This window comes from Phaethon aethereus (genome assembly GCF_964289735.1).
Source record: "Phaethon aethereus genome assembly, chromosome: 1".
Lineage (NCBI taxonomy): Eukaryota > Metazoa > Chordata > Aves > Phaethontiformes > Phaethontidae > Phaethon > Phaethon aethereus.
Genome location: NC_138575.1, coordinates 34485383 through 34504748, shown reverse-complemented (window position 1 = coordinate 34504748; position 19366 = coordinate 34485383). Strand labels below are relative to the sequence as shown.

The 19366-nt window shown below is 40.8% G+C and overlaps 1 protein-coding gene across 1 annotated transcript; it reads left to right on the top strand.

Moving 5' to 3' along the window:
- Positions 1-1309: 1309 nt before the first annotated feature.
- Positions 1310-17800, top strand: TWF1 (twinfilin actin binding protein 1; the record flags this gene model as incomplete). The annotated part of the gene is made up of 9 exons (XM_082007643.1): positions 1310-1334; positions 4574-4651; positions 7197-7375; positions 8673-8768; positions 10682-10786; positions 15346-15471; positions 15673-15823; positions 16259-16380; positions 17630-17800. The coding sequence occupies 9 exons, from the start codon at positions 1310-1312 to the stop codon at positions 17798-17800; spliced, it is 1053 nt and encodes a 350-aa protein (XP_081863769.1).
- Between the last annotated feature and the right edge of the window lie 1566 nt (positions 17801-19366).

Genomic DNA, 19366 nt, shown 5'->3' with positions numbered 1-19366 from the left:
TGGGCTCTTTATCAGGTGACTTCAATGCAAAACTCACAGTACACACAAGCAGCCTGGTGTCCCACCTTCTGGCTCCTTCCCTGCTGCCCCTTGCAAGAGCAGGAGATCTCCACAAAAGACTTGTAGAATCATAGAATAGTTTGGGTTGGAATGGACCTTTTAACGTCATCTAGTCCAACCCCCCTGCGATGAGCAGGGACATCTTCAACTTGAACAGGTCACTCAGAGCCCCATCCAACCTGATCTGGAATGTTTCCAGGGATGGCGTATCTACCACCTCTCTGGGCAATCTGTGCCAGCGTTTCACCACCCTCAGTGTGAAAAATGTCTTCTTTAGATCTTAGCCTGAATTTACCCACTTTTAGTTTAAAACCATTACCCTTTGTCCTATTGCTTCAGGCCCTGCTAAAAGTCTGTCCCCATCTTTCTTAGAAGCCCTGTTTAAGTACTGGAAGGCTGCAATAAGGTCTCCTAAGAGCCTTCTCTTGTCCACGCTGAACCACCCCAACTCTCTCAGCCTGTCCTCATAGGAGAGGTGTTCCATCCCTCTGGTCGTTTTGGTGGCCTCCTCTGGACCCTCTCCAACAGGTCCATGTCTTTGCTGTGCTGAGGGCTCCAGAGCTGGATGCAGGACTCCAGGTGGGGTCTCACCAGAGCGGAGTAGAGGGGCAGAATCCCCGCCCTCGACCTGCTGGCCACGCTGCTTTGGATGCAGCCCAGGATACAGCTGGCCTTCTGGGCTGTTGAGCGCATATTGCTAGCTCGTGTCCAGCTTTTCATCCCCCAGTACCCCCAAGAGACCAACTAAATTCACCTCAGTTACTTTTCAGTACTTCGGCCACCAAGCAACGCTGTGGAGCACTGGTCCTTTTCTGCCATGGAGGATGACGGCAGACACAGGGCCGGCAGTGCCCCGCTGCCGCTGGCGCCACACGCCATGGGACGGCAGGTGAGGGGTGCTACAGACGGTGCCGGACGGGGCTGCACCGCGTCCCCGTTTTAAAGCACTCAGAGCCGCCGTCCAGGGGCGCCGAAGCGGGCAGCGGGCACAGGGGAGGCGCGGCGCCGGTGGGGGCTGGGGAGCGCGGCGCGGCCCGGCCCGGCCCGGCGGGGGTTCTGCTGTAGGGGGCAGCAGCGCGGTGGCCGCTGCCGCGGCCCCGGGGCCAGCCCGGGCCGGCGGGGCCCGGAAGGCGCGGCGCTCCCCTCTCGGCCGCTGAGTGGCGGCGGCGCGTCACGTGTGCGCGGCCGGGCCGGGTCGGGCCGGGCCGGGACGCGGCGGAGCTCTTAGTCCCGGGCGCGGCGGTGCGACATGTCCCACCAGACCGGCATCCAAGGTACTGCGCGGCTCTTTCCTGCGAGCGCTCACCGCCCTCCCTCGCCTCCGTGGTGCCCACCGGCCTCTCATGATAGCCCTTCCCTCCTCTCACCCTGCCAGCCGGGCGGGAGGCGGGCGGAGCGCTTTTCCCCGCGGGGTCGGGTCGGGGCGCGGCGGCCGCCTTGGCCGTTTAACGGGCAGTTCCCGTCGGAATTTTCTCCCTTGCCGGGCTCTTTGTTTCCGCCGCGGGGGGGGGGGGGGACAGGGGGAAGGCGAGCTGAGCGGGGGGAAACTGCTGCTGGCCTCGGCCCCGGGCGGCCGCCGCTCCTCTGGGTCGAACCCAGAGCTTCGTCCCCGGTCAGGCGAAGGCTTGCGGGCTTTATCCACAGGGCAGACCGCGCCTGTCCGCCTTAGAGCGGTCCGGAGCCCGCCTGAGAAGAGTGTCCGCTGCAGAAAGCCATAAATGGCGAGAAGGGGCCCCGCTTGGCTCTGGTGCCTTCCCTGGGCGCAGGCTGCTCTCGCTGCGGCGGGGCGACTACTGAGGTGGGCGCCGGGGCTGCGGGGGCTCCCCGGGCACCTTCCGCCCCTCCCGGCCTGGGGAGAAGCTGTCGCCCGCTCGGGGTGGCCGGGGTGGGCTGGGCAGCGCGGGAGGGTCGCTGCCGGGCCCGTTGTAGCGGGAGCCCTGAGGCGAACCAGGAGCCCCGCCGCAGGGAAGCCCACCAAACGGCGCATCGCTGGACGCCGCAAAGGGGAACGCGCGGGAGAACCTTTTTTTCCCCCCATGTTTCCAGGTCTTGGAGGGTGCGAGGAGCATTTAGAAGAAAACAGTGTATTGTTTCTCAGTGCTACCGGGTCCCCCCGAATCACAGAATTGCTAAGCAGGGATTATGCTGCAGGATTATGGGGGGGAGTCGGGTTTTACTATCTCGATTCCCGCAATCTGCGTGCGCGGTGACTAGTACCGTGTACTTTGCCTGCTCTCCCCTATTTGTTGTGGAAGGTGACTTTTGTCCCAGCCACGGCAGCTCTTACCTGCTCTACTGTTCCCTTTTTTGTCCGTTGGCTGCATTTGGTCTGCACGCTTTCGCCTCTCTTCTCGTCCTTCCCCTGCATGCCAACCTTTGCTCTTTTCAGCCACTCTTGGTTTAAGTTCTTCAACCCTTCTCAGGTTAGAGGTGCATCTAGGATAGCTTTTTTTCCCAAGCTGGGGATATTATTCCCTTGTTCTCTCTTCTGGCAATGCTGGAGGGAGGAGCAGAAGAATATCCTGTTGCTTACCACAAGCAAGAAAGGTGGCTAATCCTCTTCTGCTGCTCTCCTTCATGTCTTTGAGGAGAGCTGTAGAGAACTCAGCAGCTTTCCTGCACAGATCCTGCCTCAGCAGGCACTAATCAGGGGTCCTGTTTGCAGCAAAGCATCCACTTCTGCCATTTGGAAGAGGAATAGCACTCCTTGTGCCATTGCTGGCTTTAGCTACAAACAGGCTACTGTCACTCATAAACAATTGCAAGATTTGGCAGCATGGGCTGCTTTTTTCTGGATACAGAAATGAAGTCATGGGGACAGTGATACGCACCAGGCAGTTGCTAAAAGGACTGGACTTTCAAACAGGCCAGTGCAGATAAATAGTGTAGGAAGTCGCTGAATACATTGAGCTGTGGGAAAAGACACTAGAATATGTTCACAGTCTTCTATGTAATTTAAAAATAATATTCCCTGTAAAATATTTGTGAAATAAACCAAGATTTTAATTCCGTAGGTCGCCGCTATGCAGAAAGTTTAAGTAGAAAATAATATCACTCTGTTGTGAATTCTAAAACCTTTATGAGGAAAAAAGCATAGATCATGTGATAGTGAGATGGTTTCTCAAATGTCTTGTCTCAGGATGTTACTCCAGGAGCTGTCACAGTTCTGGTATTGGTGCAGGCACTGCTGTATTTTGGTCTTGTTTTGGTGTGTAAGGTTGAAATGAGAGAATAAAGAACAAAAAGATAATAGACAAGAAGAGGACAAAAAGAAGTCCTGGGGGAACTGAAAGGTCTAGAAAGTGGCACAGTGTTTGTGTGCTGGATGGAATTGTGAGGACTGGCAGAGACGATTAGAAAAGCTGGCAGCAAATTCCAGTGAGGGCCTGCACTGGTTAGTGGGAAGATGCTAACTGGGACAAAGCTGGGGTTGGGCTGGTAACCCAATGCAGTTCAGTTTGTTTAACACCCCTTTCCCTCCTGTGCCATTTTGGAATTTCAGAACGGGCCTGGCCATCACTTCGATGGGCACAAATTTAAAATGTTTTGAGTATGGGCAGTAATGTTGCTGGATACCATCTGACCATCTGTTCAGCTGGCCTCAACCTGACTATAAATAATCCATTTTAGTTGTTTCCTGGTTTGATGTTTGTTTTGCTGGTGCTATGCTGTATGCTGTGGGATTACTTAAAGGACCAGCTTGCAATAAATGTTCTTCAATAAAAGCTGTACAACCCCCTCTCTATGGTATAATTAAACTGATTTGCTGTCAGATTATTTAGCAGAGCAGTTGAGATAAGAATGATCTTCACATGACTCAAGCATAGTTCTTCAGTGTACTTAAGGAAGTGAGTCTATCATGTTTGCGGTATAGTATCAATGTGAAGTATAGACGTTTAAAAATATTTTTAGTTAGTACTTTGTAATATCATTACAAAGCTATGCTGTTGCAATATGTTGAGGTTTAAACAATATCATCAGGATACGCACAAGGAGATAAGGTGATATGAAAGATGGGCAACAAGTGGCAGCCTTCACTGGTTCTCTTCAGAGAGGTGTCATCAGGAAAGACCGGCACTTTTGCCAGACAAGCTCTAACATTTTCCTGGCAGGCGTAAAGTTTCTGTCTAAAAGTTCGTACTGAGCCTGCAGACTTCATGAAGCTATTGTAATTTGAGATGCGTCATATTTTTATTGCGTTGCTGTGTTACCTCTGAAACCTGAGAGTGATAATGTGATGTCACCTTTAATTTTCATAATGTTGAAAATCATACGGTATGCTAGAAAGCAGGGCTGTTTTGTAGTGTTGCCTGTCATCTTTTTGTGGCATGCCGGTGGCTGGAACAGTATGCAGCATAGAGGGAGCATCCCTCCTGTATTGCCTTTTCAGTCCAACTTTGTAGTGAAGGGCTAGTCACATGCCTTTCCAGTGTTGTTCTTACCTTTGTGAATATTCTTTGTTCTAGGGCAATGAAATGTGTTAATCTGGTTACTTTTATTTTCTCTTTTTCAGCTAGTGGAAGTGTTAAAGACACCTTTGTTGGAGCCAGAAATGGACAATACAGGCTTTTAAAAATAGTCATTGACAATGGTTAGTCAAATTCCAATATTTTTCTCTGATTCTTTCAGATATTTTCCTAATTGTTTTAGTGACCTACATGTACAATTTTTTAAAAAACAAAACTCTGCAAAATTTAATGTTAGTAGGGTCTTTCATATACAGAAGATAAAAAAAAAAGAAGACTTAAGTTTTGGTGATGCTAAGCTTTTTAGTATGAAGCTACTGTATTTTTGCATTTGAATTTTTCTTCCAAATGTTGTTTCATATTTTACCAAGAACTGCTGTGTATTTCATATGGGTAATATAAATGAGCTTACTCTTATCTTCTTACTAAAGAAAGAGTAGAGGAAAAAAAGTTCCACACCTGCGTAGTGTTTTGGGACTTTGATTACTTTCATAAGGCAAAGAGATTCTCACACGGCAACTAGTCACTTTAGATGAAGTATAAATGTTACCTGCCTTTTATACTGGGATCCGCTGCATGTAGAAAGTCCTATTAAAGCAGATGTTTAGCTAGGAATCTGGCTACATAGAAATTATCTTGAAAAATCTGTAATTTTGTACAAATTTTCAAAGCTAAAACCATTCCTTAAAGTCTCACATATATGTATAAATATAACATTATGCAATTTCTTGCAGAACTTGAGTTTGGTCTTTGAACTTCTTGGCAAGTGAGCAAGGCTGCAAACATTGCAAGATAGAATGCCTTTTTTGTTTGTTTGTTTTGTTTTGTTTTTAATAACAGTGCTGGTTGACTGTATAAGACCCTTCATGGTTTAGTTCCTATTTTCAAGCACATCAAATGCCCACTTTGGGTTTTTTCTTCTTTCTGGAGTTCATTCATTTACAGTACACTGAAATACCTGTTAGCTGGAGAATGATACCTGTATGTACACGTACATACACATGCATACTTTTATTGTTAGGTAAATAACCTACTGTTACCTTCTTTGTGTTTGTTTTTGTTAGCAAGTTTTCTGACTTTTTAATATTGCTTTCCTTAAGGAAGTGGCAATAGTAATGTTATAGGCAAGTCACTGTGGTAAAGTCTCACTAGCACAAGGTAGCAAATGCTGGCATGCCACTGAATTTTTTTTCCCATTAGGCAAGTTAAAACAATATGCTTTTGTGTATATGCTACTTTTTAATATGAAATGAAGCCTATAAATGGAAGACATTCTGTACTTTTTGTGTGTGTGTCTGTGTTTGTGTCTGTGTGTATTTATATATATGCATTTTGTCTGTATGTAGAAGCAGAATCGAGTCTTTGATACTATTTTCCACAGTTCAAAAAGAAACCTTTCAAAATCCCAGAATACTGGAAGAGGGACAGTTGCCTCATCTGTCTGCAGGAGCTTTCAGCAACTGTCTTTAGTCAACAGATAACAGTCAAATTGAGTTCTGCTAATCTGAGTTAGTACGAGAAGAGGTTTGCTGCTGGGCAATAGAGTTCCTCTGATAGTCTTTGCCTCTTTTAAATACAAGTGACTATAAAGCCACCTAGAGTTCAGAATTGGCAAGTACATTCTGAATACTCTGGTCTAGGTATACAACTTCAGCTACTTTGCATCTAATTCAGAGAAGGGCCAAACATCCTCTCCCTGAGCTGTTCACGTTCTGTGACTTACTGTGGTAAAGCGTCTTGATCTGAAAGTTTTGCTGTAGAGGCATTTGGATACTGTTGTACTTTTCTCTGAAGTTTTAGAAGTTAGGTCCTAGAGTCTCAAAAGATATTTTGTATACTAGCTATCATGATAGTCCTCAAACTGTTGGAGGACCCCATTTAAACAAGGTATTTCTCTTTTGGTTGTGGGGGCTATTATTTATTAGGAAGCTGGTAAATGTTTTGAAAGACTCTATACTAATACTTTCCTTTGGAAGCTGAGATACGATGTATAAATAAGAGAAAAATCTTGTTGCTACAGCTGTTCACATAATTAAATCTCATCGGAAGTATTCTATACAGACTTAAGCCAATTATACATAATAAACCACTACAGTGATTTAAAGAAACCATGGTTATGAAGCTGTATTAGAAAGAGGTTTATCTACTTATATAGTCAAGTTAAAGTGATTAGTGCATGCATATTCATTCCAAACTCTTTTCACTGTATAACTGAGTTATTGACTCCTTACAATTAGTGCAAGCACTAATACGTTATAGCAAGAGCATCAATAATTCTAAAATTTAAAAGCTTACTCTCATCTTGTTTCTACTTAAGTATTCAAATTTTAAAAATAACCTAACTGGCAGAAGACAGTTTTATTTCCCTTCTGTGTACATTATGCTAAAAACACTAACATCAGTCTTATCCCTTCAGGTCAGAGAACTTGATGACAGCCAGCACATTACTTCTCAACTATTTGTATTTGGGTTGAAGTAAGTTAGGGTTTGAACACACACAGCTTTTGTAGGAACTCACCTGCTTTCACATTGCCTGTTTCTGACTTCCGTTCTTGTGGACATAATTATGAAAGATGAAGTGTCTGATTAATTGTTTATTGTAATTGCTAATTTTGAAAAACAGTATTAACTCTATTGTTGCTAACCTGTAGCTTTGGCTATTTGTTATAGAGCAGCTTATTGTGGGATCCACTAGGCGGCCAGCTGGATCATGGGAGAAGGATTATGATTCCTTTGTCCTTCCCCTTCTTGAAGACAGGCAACCATGTTATATATTATACAGATTAGATTCTCAGAATGCTCAAGGATATGAATGGATCTTCATTGCATGGTCACCTGATCACTCTCCTGTAAGTAACAGTCACCAGAGGTTTCATGTTGTTAATGATTTTTCAACAGTGCCATTCGATCTGAATCCTAGCTATGAAGGAAAAGTTTTGGAGGAATGAAGCATTCCCCAACCTTCCCCTCACTTCCTCCCAAGAGAACTGGGAAAACATCTTTCTTGAAGCTGATTGAGGAGCAATATCAGTGAGTCTAGGTGGAATGCAGCTGATCCAATTTATTTCTAGCCTGACTGGAGGAGACAAGACAATGTTTTTGCCCTATTTATTTGTCTGTCTTTAAGTCAGTGTTTCATGAAAATTCATGGAAGGATATAGGACAGAAATCTTAATGGGTGTTATCATAGAGGGAAGGATTATAGTGTGAGCTCAAGCTGTTTATTCTGTTTGGCTTGGTGGCTGCCCAGCTGGCAGCTGTGGATCTGTGACCTGCCACAGAATATAGTTTCTTAGGCAGTAGTTAGACAACATGGGAGGGAACAGAAGGTAGTGTAAGGATTTCTAAGAGAAACTAGGATGCTGTGTAAAGGTTCTGAGAATGTGAGGTAAGGGAAGACAGAAAGTAAAGCTATTCCCGTATTTCTACTACTTTCACTAGTAGTTAGGAAATAGTAAGACACCAAGAGTTAGAGTGTGTAGAAGAGATTAGTTGGAAAAGGTGAGGTATTGTGGTGAGGATGGCATGATGGTGAAATAAGGTGGGAAAATGGGACTGTTGAAAGAGAAGTAAGTGACTGTGTTAGACACAAGTAGATAGGGAGCAAACACCATTAGATCTTTTGCACCCAGAAAATTTCTTTTTTTCCACTCCGTAGTTGAACCAAAACTATCTGAAGTCACTCTCAAATAAAAAATAATAATTAATTATTTGCAGTCTGCTCTTTCCCTATCTGTCGTATCCATTAATACACAGTCCAGTGACAGAAGATCTAAACAATTGTGGGTTTTGCCGTTTAAAATTCATAAAGATTATGTAGACTTGGTTTTTTTATCTTAAAAAAAGCTCATACTCTTACTAAAGCTGCAGTTTAGTTTTGGAATTACTTTGATAATAATGCATAGTATCATGCCCCTGAGAATTTAATAGCCTATGTTAGTATAGTGATCCAGAGCTCATTCCATGGAGTTTATTCTTTATTAAGAATTACAACTTTGACATGCAGTTTCAACACTTAAAATACTTTGTTCAGAAAAGGTGATTGCTAATGGACTTGGTACACCAACACGCTAGATTCTCTGTGTACACCAAACAACAAAAAAAAAAGAATGCAAACCAAAACAACATTGTTTTATGATACCCTAGGTTCGTCAAAAAATGTTGTATGCAGCAACCCGAGCAACACTTAAGAAAGAATTTGGAGGTGGTCATATTAAGGATGAAGTATTTGGAACAGTACAGGTATGTTTTTCTTTTTAAAGTCAGAACACTGGCTTTAAATACAAAGTATAGTAGCTGATGTCACTGGTATGAATTTGTGGTGTTTCTGCTCTTTTTCATTAAGGAAAAAAAGAGTTAAAAGCTATGTGTATTATTCCAATGTTAAAATGTAATTGCTCTCATTTGAACAAGTATCTAAGTATGTTTAACAATTTCAGGCTAAGTCCTTGCTTCAAATGGCTATGAAAGAGAAATAATCTAGGAATAATAGGAGCATCTCTTAATCTCACTGCATGCATGTGAATCCTCAAAAAGCTCTAACACTGGCCAGTCATATACACAAGTCATGTTGGATGTATGGTTCTGAATCGAAGTGGGTTAGAACAGCTACCTGCAAGCCATTAATGTCTGAAAACAAATGTTTTTATCTTAAACCAAGGATATTAAGCTGTCAGTTCTTTAGTATTTGACCATAAAATGTAATTCAAATCCATGGTTGCCATCTTAACTTATGGAAGCAGAATTTTAGTAGCTACTAATTTGTTCAATGAAAACACTAATAGTTGACTGTTCACGTATGGTAAGATAATTGGAAGGTGCATGTATGAAATCTAACAAGCTTCTAAGGAATGTTGAAAAGCCTGCAAGTGCTGTGCTTGTAAGGAAAGATGAGGCTATTGTGTTACCTTGGTTTCCTTGGGAAAAAAGCCTTACCCGGTTGTGATTTCAGCCTGTTTCTCAAGGCAGACATCAGACAGTCTTGACTTTGTAATCTATTGCCAGTTTTAAAGAAATATGCGTTAGAGTTCTCAAAGATAGGGAGTTCCTATAGCTTTCATGAAAACTCATCATTACTTAGAGATCCAAATTATCATTCTCCTTTTCCTCTTTGAGCAAAGGGAGAGAGAGCGCAGCAGTTATCTTCTGTTTGGCCTGTTAATTCATCATATGCACAAATCTGAATATGGAGCACTGCCAGTATTGACACAGGGAGCTCGTGCTGAAGGAAGGGAAGGAGTTTTGAGGAGGAATAAAGGATATTGTAGTGGGAAAAAAAACCTCTGGAATAGACATGGGCTGTTGTGGGCAGACAAATTCATAAGGACGTGGGACTAATAATTCTGCTGCTCATCAAGTAATTCTTGATGAATTACATGTATTAACCTCAATACCTCTGGGCTCCTGAAACAAGACATAATGGAATATTGGCACTGGAAATTGTATTTGGGAAGGTCTGTCCCTTTCAGAAAGGGAAGAGCTAAGAAGGAGCTTTCTCTTTCTCAAAATTTAAGTATAAAATCATATTCATATTATTACGTAAAGTCCTGCCCTTTTCTGAGTGAGCACCTTAATTATAAAAACACAACAGTATTTTCCTCTGGTATCAACCTTCTTGGAGAGGGCCAGACTGACACTGAGTATTAATGAATTCCCCAAAGTGGTTATCAGAATTCTGTGATGTTGCATCCTCAACTATTTGCAGTATCATATGCTTACTCCCTGTCCTAAGGTAGCATTTCTGTCTCCCATATTAGATAGAAAACTACTAATATGCTACCAGTCTGAGCATGCAAATTTTATAAGAAGATAGATTTATTTTTTCAAATTTATTTATTAGAATTGTGGCAATTTTGTGAGGTTTTGTCCAAGAACGCTGAGTAACTTCATGCATACAGTCTTCATTAATCCTGATTTTTGAATTAGCAAGGTAATTAGGGACTGATTGTGGAAATCCTGCTCACGGTACAATTGGGTACAAGAGCAGCCCCGTGAACCTTGCTATACAGGAGGATGAGCTGAATCTGCAAATGCACGTACACTTGTAATCCATTCAAATAAAATGACCACAACTATATGGGAAATTGTTTTTTTTATGCTGCATAGAGCATCTTTGAAGAGAACTTTTATTACCAATATTGATATTGTGCTTTCAGGATGATGTTTCACTGAATGGATATAAAAAATATTTGATATCACAGTCCTCCCCTGCACCCCTGACTGCAGCAGAAGAGGAACTTCGACAAATTAAGATTAATGAGGTACCTACAGTGTCTTCGAGTATGGATGGGCAACTGGGTGCAGAGTTCCAAACGTATTGTTGGGAAAAAGTTTTTCTAGGGTAAAAAAGGGCAGAACAGAAAATGGAAAGTTTCAGGAAGTTTGAGTGGATGAGAATATAAATTTATGAGTGAGTTGCGATTGCTTCATGATGATGGTGGAGTTGAAGTGCCATGATCTTGCTGAGTTTGCAAGGCCTAGTGTCCGAGTCAGATGCCTCACAACTACAGAGCTTAATTGTTGCAACTTTGGCCCTTAACATGCTTTTAATATCACTGGATATGCTTCACTGTGAGGGGTGACAGAGCACTGGCACAGGTTGCTCAGAGAGGTTGTGGAGTTTCCATCTTGGAGAGACTCAAAAGCTGTCTGGACAGAGACTTGGACAGCTGCCTCTAGGTGGCCCTGATGGAGCAGGGTGGTTGGACAAGGTGACCTCTGGAGGTGCCTTCCAACCTCAACCATTCTGTGATTGCGTACGTACACTTCCCGTAGTGGCAGAAATTATAGAGAAAACACAAAATAGCAACTTTTACAGTGAATTATTGCCAGGAGTATTTCAGCAGTCTTATCCCTAGAGGAAACGTACTCAGCTTCCAGCACCAGTGTGTTTGTCTTTAAGACTGAGAGGAAGTGAATGGAATTCCAGGAAAAATCCAAATCAAGTAGCTAGTCCTTTTAAGCGATTGATTTGCTTTTGATAGGAATGCTTTATAAAAAAACCCACTAACTAACACCTTTAACCAAATAATTTGATGATTGCCAGCTAGCTAGTGACAGAAAAGTGTCAGAGAATTCTTTCCTCACATTTTTCCTTCACTTGATCACTGTTTGTGTTCAGACATGTATTAAAATAGGTCATGTGCTGATCTTATTAGTTCTTTAGGCTTGTATTTTACAGCCATGGTACATGTGTTTGAAATATCGTTTCTGCAGCTGGATGCCAGCAAACCATCATGTTAAATGCAGCTCTCTACCTTCTCTAATGTTTTCACTCTAGCATGCTTTTGCTGCAACTTTTTGTTTATTGACTTTTTTTTTTAGTCATGTCTTTTGTTATTTTCCATGTCTAATTTTGATTATTCCACTGTAGAAATGCAATCATCATAAAACACTGCATTGTACTTGAACAGCTTTAACCACCCCCCCCCCCATACACACACTAACGAATGTAAAACTTGTGTGGTATTGGTCACTTCTGGTATTAGTATTGTGTCATATGCACTGCATACGTTGTGTTTAACAGCTGATTCATGCAGACTAAAACCTTGTATGCTATTATGAAACTTCAGCATCAATAGCTGTGCTTTTCAGAGGTACATAAACTGCAGATTGCTGCCATTTTGTCTTTGTTTGAAACATCTTGCAGTGCATTAGCTTATGTAATTTCTCTCATTTCCACTGTTATGAAGGCTGTAATTAGACTTAGAAACTAAAAGCTTACTCATTAAATAAACTTTTTTTAATTGAGTTTTCCATATGTATATCTTTCGTAATTGCCCTAAGAAGTATTTTACTGGGTCAGATCAAAGGATCATCTAATCTGCCTTCAAGTCCCTGAGTGAACAACAGCAGAAATCTAGGAAGGGTGTAAGAGCAGGGCAAGGCAGCCATGGTAATTCCCTTGAATACTCTTCTGTTACCTCAACACTTGCAGGTAGGGATCCTCCTGAGCAAGAGATGGTGTCTTACTATATAATTGTTCTTAATGGGTGTTTCATCCATCATCTAGTCTTGTCGTTTTTCTAAATCCACGTAGTTTTTGTTGGCCACAGATCCTACGGCAGTGTATTCCACAGCTTGACAAAGTACTATGTAAAGAATCACTGCCTGCTATCTACTAGTTTATTCTGATATCCCCACATACTGTGTGGGGAAGGCAGAGAAAAGTCATTAAGTCGTTCTTCAGTTTCTGCCGCCCCTTTGATAAAGCCAGCCATAGCCCAGAAAGCCAGCCTTATCCTGGGCTGCATAAAAAGCAGCATGACCAGCAAGTCGAGGGAGGTGATTCTGCCCCTCTACTCCGCTCTGGTGAGACCCCACCTGGAGTCCTGCATCCAGCTCTGGAGCCCTCAGCACAGCAAAGACATGGACCTGTTGGAGCGAGTCCAGAGGAGGGCCACAAAAATGATCAGAGGGATGGGACACCTCTTCTATGAAGAAAAGCTGAGAGTTGGGGTTGTTCAGCCTGGAGAAGAGAAGGCTCTGTGGACACCTTATTGCAGCCTTTTGGTACTTAAAGGGGGCTTATAGGAAAGATGGGGACAGATGTTTTAGAAGGGCCTGTTGTGATAGGGTAGGTTTAGACTAGATACAGGGAAGAAATTTTTCACACTGAGGGTGGTGAAACACTGCCACAGGTTGCCCAGAGATGTGGTAGATACCCCATCCCTGGAAACATTCCAGGTCAGGGTGGACGGGGCTCTGAGTGACCTGGTCTAGCTGAAGATGTCCCTGCTCATTGCAGGGGCGTGGGACTAGATGACCTTTAAAGGTCCCTTCCAACCATAGAATTCTATGATTCTATATCCAGGGACCTCTGTTGTATTCCTTACCAGTTATCTCTTCTGGGCTGAAGAGTTCTAACCGAGGTAGTTCTTCCTCCTAAAGGCAGCATTCCATACTTCTGATTCTTTTGCTTTTCTCTACAGTTTTTCCTGTTCTGCTGTATAATTTATGAGATGGAGGGATGGGGAAGGCAGAACTGCATGTGGTATTCAAGATGCAGGCATATTACTGGTATCTACAGTGCGTAATGATGTGTTCTGTTCTCTACTCATTTTCTAACAATCCATAACATTTCATTTGTGGGTGGGAAGTGTTGGGTTTTTTTGGGTTTTTTTTTTTCATTTTTGCCAAGACTGGCCACTGGGCTTATATTTTCAAAGATATTTGGTGTGACCTGCAAGGTCTTGCTGCTGAATAGTAAGCAGTAGCTACCTCAACTCCATCACCATACTGGTAGAAGAGAGGTTATTTTTTTCTCCTCTGTACGTTACTTTACATTTATTCACAGGAAATTTCATCTGCCATTTTATTATCCATGACTCAGCAGCTATCACTAACAAATCTTATGGTGTGAATTTAAATATTTTCAAGTGACTAGGATGCTTTTGTTTTGCTTTAATGGTTTGAAAAGTGTTGCAGTACGGACAAGTAGATTTTGTTTATTTTCTTAAACCTGGAGTTATGCTGGGTTTCTCTGTTCCCTTGCCTGTCCCCATACTTCACAACTGGTTTTTATGGGGTTTTTTCTACTTGTATTTCAGTATGGTTTATGTAATATGGTATGTTGTTATGGTTTATTATTTTTGTGATGACTATTTTATGTTTATTAATCAGGCTTTTATGCAGATAGATTTTACAAATAATTTTTATATAAACTTCATAAATTTATCAATCTTTATACAAAAGTCAGCTCTTCCACCTGCTATCTTCTCCTCTTTCTTTGTTGCTGACAAGCTGTTCTTAAAATATGGAGTAAAATTCAATGTTGCCCCAAGTATCTTTGGTTTTTTATCTTTTGATCAGTTGGTTTCATATTTCATTAGCATCTCCTTTTAATTAAAGCTGAACATCTTCTAGTTGATAGGTCTAAGACACGCACTTTCCATTTTGTACGCTTTTCTGACTTTTCCTGCTTCATCACCAATGTTAAATATACTTGTGAAATTATAAAAATAAGTCAATATATTCAAAAGCTAATACTTAGGCAGTAAGTTCAGACTTGGGAAAGCTGGAGGCCAGAGCTCACTTTGAGAGAAACTGCATGGATGTTAAAATAAACATAAATTCTTAAAAAAGGCTTTAAAATAACTGTTGTTTTCTCTGGAATAACTTGTGACTAACATAACTGGATTGTGAACAGTTGTCTAGCTTGCAGTTACCAAGGAGTTTTTTTGACTTTGTGTTAGACCTTCTAGAAGTCAAAAATTAAGATTTTGTTTGTTTGTTTTGTTTACTTTCTTTTTGGTATAGGCTTTTGGGGGGACGGTATTAAAGCAGGAGGGAGGGAAGTTGCTTTGTTTTTCCTTGAAGATCAGCTTGTCTCATAAGATACAACTTCTCTCTCTTCCTCTGAAAATTTTGACTCCTTAGAAATGACATTCATATGTTTTGATCTGAAATTTTTCAAGATATAACCAAGTTTATAAGCAATATTGTCAGTTCAAAAGTATAACGCAACATATGAAAATCAAGCTCTTTCCTCCTGGCTTATTATATCTTTACACCAGAATTTAACTTAGAGCTTCTTCACTGACAGTTGAGCCAGTTTTCCCTCTGATGATTCTGTTGGCTCTGCAAAGCTAGCTGTTTCAGAGATATGAAACTGTTTTCAGGTAAGCGAGCAAGCATGACCTGTGAATTAAAAAATGCAATTCTGTTGTATATGGGGATGATGTTTTAGGGTAGTTTATTCTCGGCATAGCTGCTTCTAACTCTGTGTGTAACCATACACAATGCATTGTCACTGATTGTATGAAACCAAATGAATGCTTGCACAGGTTTCTGTTTACATCTCAGTTGACTTGTGTTCCAGGTACAGACGGATGTTGGTGTAGATACCAAGCATCAAACCTTGCAAGGAGTAGCATTCCCCATTGCTAAAGAAGCTATTCAGGCTTTGGAGAAATTGAAAAATAAGAAACTGAATTATGTACAACTGGCAAGTATAAAATACTTTAACTATTTCTTAATAGTGAGTATAAAACAGATTACCCGCACATTAAACAGTGTGTTGGTGATGTGCACTGATGAATTACCATTCTGTATTAGATTAATTCTTTTTTTTTTTTTTTTCCATCCTGTCATGTTCTCTGGTTTGCGTTCTGTGTGTTAACTATATTCAGGTTTGCTTTGTTAACAGCAAATTGATATGAAAAATGAAACTATTATTTTGGCCAACACACTTCATACTGAACTTAAGGACTTGCCAAAAAGAATTCCAAAGGATGCTGCGCGTTACCACTTTTTCCTATATAAGCATGCCCATGAAGGAGACTACTTGGAATCCATAGGTATGAGAAAATTTCCCAACATGAAATTTCATTGGCTTGTTTCAAGTAATTTAGTAATTTTGAGGCAGAGAGAAAGATGTATCATAAAAGTAATTTGTGTGTCAGCATGAGGATAAATTTCAGTCATTTGGTTGTGAAACTGACTTCTGAAGAGTCCTTACGGTTAGAAAGTAGTGAGCTATCCCTTTGATTATGAACACCCATAAATCAGTCATCATGTGAAAACATAAAGATATTGGCCATCCTCTGATCCCCCATTTCAAATGAAACACTTGCTGAAGGAAAAAAAGATCCAGAATGGTGTTACATTTTTCCCTTTCAGACTGCATAGTTGATTTGCAATGCCTCTCTTCTGTAAGTGATTTTATGATACAGGTTTTGATGGATTGTAGTTATGGTCTGATTTGTGTGTGGGGTTTTTTTTTTCCCCTGCAGTTTTTATCTACTCTATGCCGGGGTATACCTGTAGTATACGAGAACGAATGCTCTACTCTAGTTGCAAAAGTCCACTGTTAGAAATTGTAGAAAGACAGTTGTGGATGCAGATAATTAGGAAGGTAAGTACATTGGGTATACTGGTATTTTCTCCATCCCTCTGTTCCCTTCTTAATATCTAACTATAACTGTCTCTGCCACCACCTTCTGTAAACAATGAAAAGTGTTTTCTAACTATTAAAGTTTGTCCTGAACAAGAAATACTTATTGATAAAGCTTCAGATACAAAGTTAAGTCATGGAAGCCTCTCTCTGCTTCATAATTTCTGCACTTTCATAGCTTTAAGTAACATATCCTGATGCATCAAGGGAGTGTTTGAGAATACTTTGAAGGACTATTTAGAAGTAACATGATTTCTTACTAAAAGGCCTGTCGTATTTCGGACTGCAACACATTGCTGTTATCGAACGCTACATTCCTTTAAAGCCAAGTCCTCCCCTTCTGTGTCAAGTGACAGCAATATGTATGCACATTGCTTTTACAGTTAGTGTTTAAAGTATGTTCTAGTGAAATTTTTTCATTCTTAAAATGTGGAGATTACGCTGGGACAATGAAAAAAATTTGTTTTAGAGGGGAGAATAAAGAAAGGAAATTGTAGTTATGAAAGTTCGCATGCTGCTTTCTTATCTTTTATTAAGGAAGTTACTTTACAGAGGAGTAAATAAGCACTTGTTTCCTCATGGAATGTGTACTCCTTGTTAGTATTAGAATCATAGGATAGTTTGGGTTGGAAGGGACCTTTAAAGGACACCTAGTCCAACCCCCCTGCAATGAGCAGGGACATCTTCAACTAGATCAGGTTGCTTAGAGCCCCGTCCAACCTGACCTGGAATGTTTCCAGGGATGGGGCATCTACCACCTCTCTGAGCAACCTGTGCCAGTGTTTCACCACCCTCAGTGTGAAAAATTTCTTCCTTGTATGTAGTCTACATCTACCCTCTTTTAGTTTAAAACTGTTAGCCCTTGTCCTGTCACTACAGACCCTGCTAAAAAGTCTGTCCACATGTACACTATGCTAAAGCTTGGGACGGAGGAAGTTTCTTGGCATATGTACTGTGTAGTTGTGCTTACATTTCAGGAAAAATAATTAAGTCAAATCGGACTTCATACTGGTAAAGAGTATAGTGGATTCTCAGAAACACTATCCAAGATTGCTGAGGGCATTAGGTAGAAGTTGGGGAACATTTCATGCTAGACTCTGAACATTATTGCACATATGGTTTTAATATAGTATTTAGAACTTCAGCAAAATTTCTAAATGTTTTTAAATATGTCTTTAAGATGAATATGACAAATGTTTTTTTCCCCCAGATGGAAATAGATAATGGTGATGAGTTAACTGCTGACTTTCTCTACGAAGAGGTTCATCCGAAACAACATGCTCACAAACAAAGTTTTGCTAAACCAAAAGGTCCTGCGGGGAAGAGGGGAATACGAAGACTGATTAGAGGTCCAGCAGAGACTGAAACACCTAGTGATTAGAAACTGTTTGCATTTGTTAAAGTAATACAGTAAGAAATTAAATTCTGGCTTTTGGTAATGAACTGAAATCATTCCATTCATAGATGCTAGGCAAAAAGAAAAAGCTCTTTTTACTCTTCTGACCTCAAGACTTTTTATATTGTTACATGATTATATTTCTGTTGACCATGTTTTATGGCATGTGGAAGAGCTAATTATTTTCAAGCTAGAAGAGGAAAACGAGGCTAGTACCCCATTATTTTAAATTAGAATCCATTATTTAATAGCTGTACGTGTAAACATAACCTTTGCAGACATAAGACTATTAAGCCTGTGTATCCTGTGGGTAAGTTGCAGCTGTATGTCTAGATAACAAACCTGTATTCTTACAAGTAGCCTATTGAAACCCTTAAGACTTACCATGTGAGGAGAGCTGAAGGACTATATAGCATTGTCCCAGATAAATCTTTATTTTTCCTTGTAGCTCTTATGGACAGTAGTACAATGGAAGTTTTTTTTCTGGTTTTGACATGATGCATTGTTGGGTTTTGTTGTTTTGTTTAGTAGAAAAGATAAACTAAAATCACTCATCCATCAATTAATGTAAGCATTCAGGGATAGCTCAATATTTTCCCACGCAAAAGCGTGGTCACTCAAATTTGTAACTAATTTCATGGAATTGTCTTTTAAAGAAATCTGACATAAAACCACTATAGCTTTTCCAGACTTCTATACCACTCATAAGCCTTACATATTAGTACTGAATGACCAAGGAAAAGGTGATTAAAAATGCATGAGTTAGTATTCTCAGTATACTATGGAGCTGCTTTCAAAGCAATATGCTTGAAGTTTCTAATAAATAAATGATTATCTGTGCACTTGGATCTAAAACTGTAAATTCAGTAAAAATTGAAATAGACTTGCTTCATAATGGCAAGTTAATCTTGAGATCCTATTGTGTTTGCAGTATCAACTGCAATTTTAACTTTGAAGGTATTCTGAAAATAACTTTTCCTAAGTGTTTGAACTTTAGTAGTAACTTAAATCTGTAACAAAGAAGTCCAACTAGGTCTAGAGTAACTGCTGGCAGCACCTGGTTAGGATTTTGTTGTTTGGTTTGTTCTTCTTTTCACTTCTCAAAAATACTAAAATCAGCCAGAGTACTCTAAACTTGATTGAACCATGAGTAATGTGTTTAATAGGAAGAGGAAAACCAGATAATTTTAATAAGTGGATTAAAGAAGAATTAGATGTGGAAATCAAGTAATGGATGACCTTAAATATTTAAAATTGTGTAATGAGGCAAATACTAGTGGATAGATTATCTTCCCCAGTGGGGACTTGCTTTGTAGTGTCTTGTATGTGAGCTTTGTGTTGGTTTTTGGTTTTTGGGTTTTTTTTATTTTAAAGCTACATGGGAGTTGCAAGTCTTGGTTCACTGCATATAATCATAGGTGCTGGGTGTACACATTATATAGCTGAATCATGTGTTCACCTGGTGCAAGACAGATTTTAACCTAGGCTTGTAGGGAAATAATGCTTTGACACTACCAGTTCCTGATAAAATTCATTTTATATATTATTTTG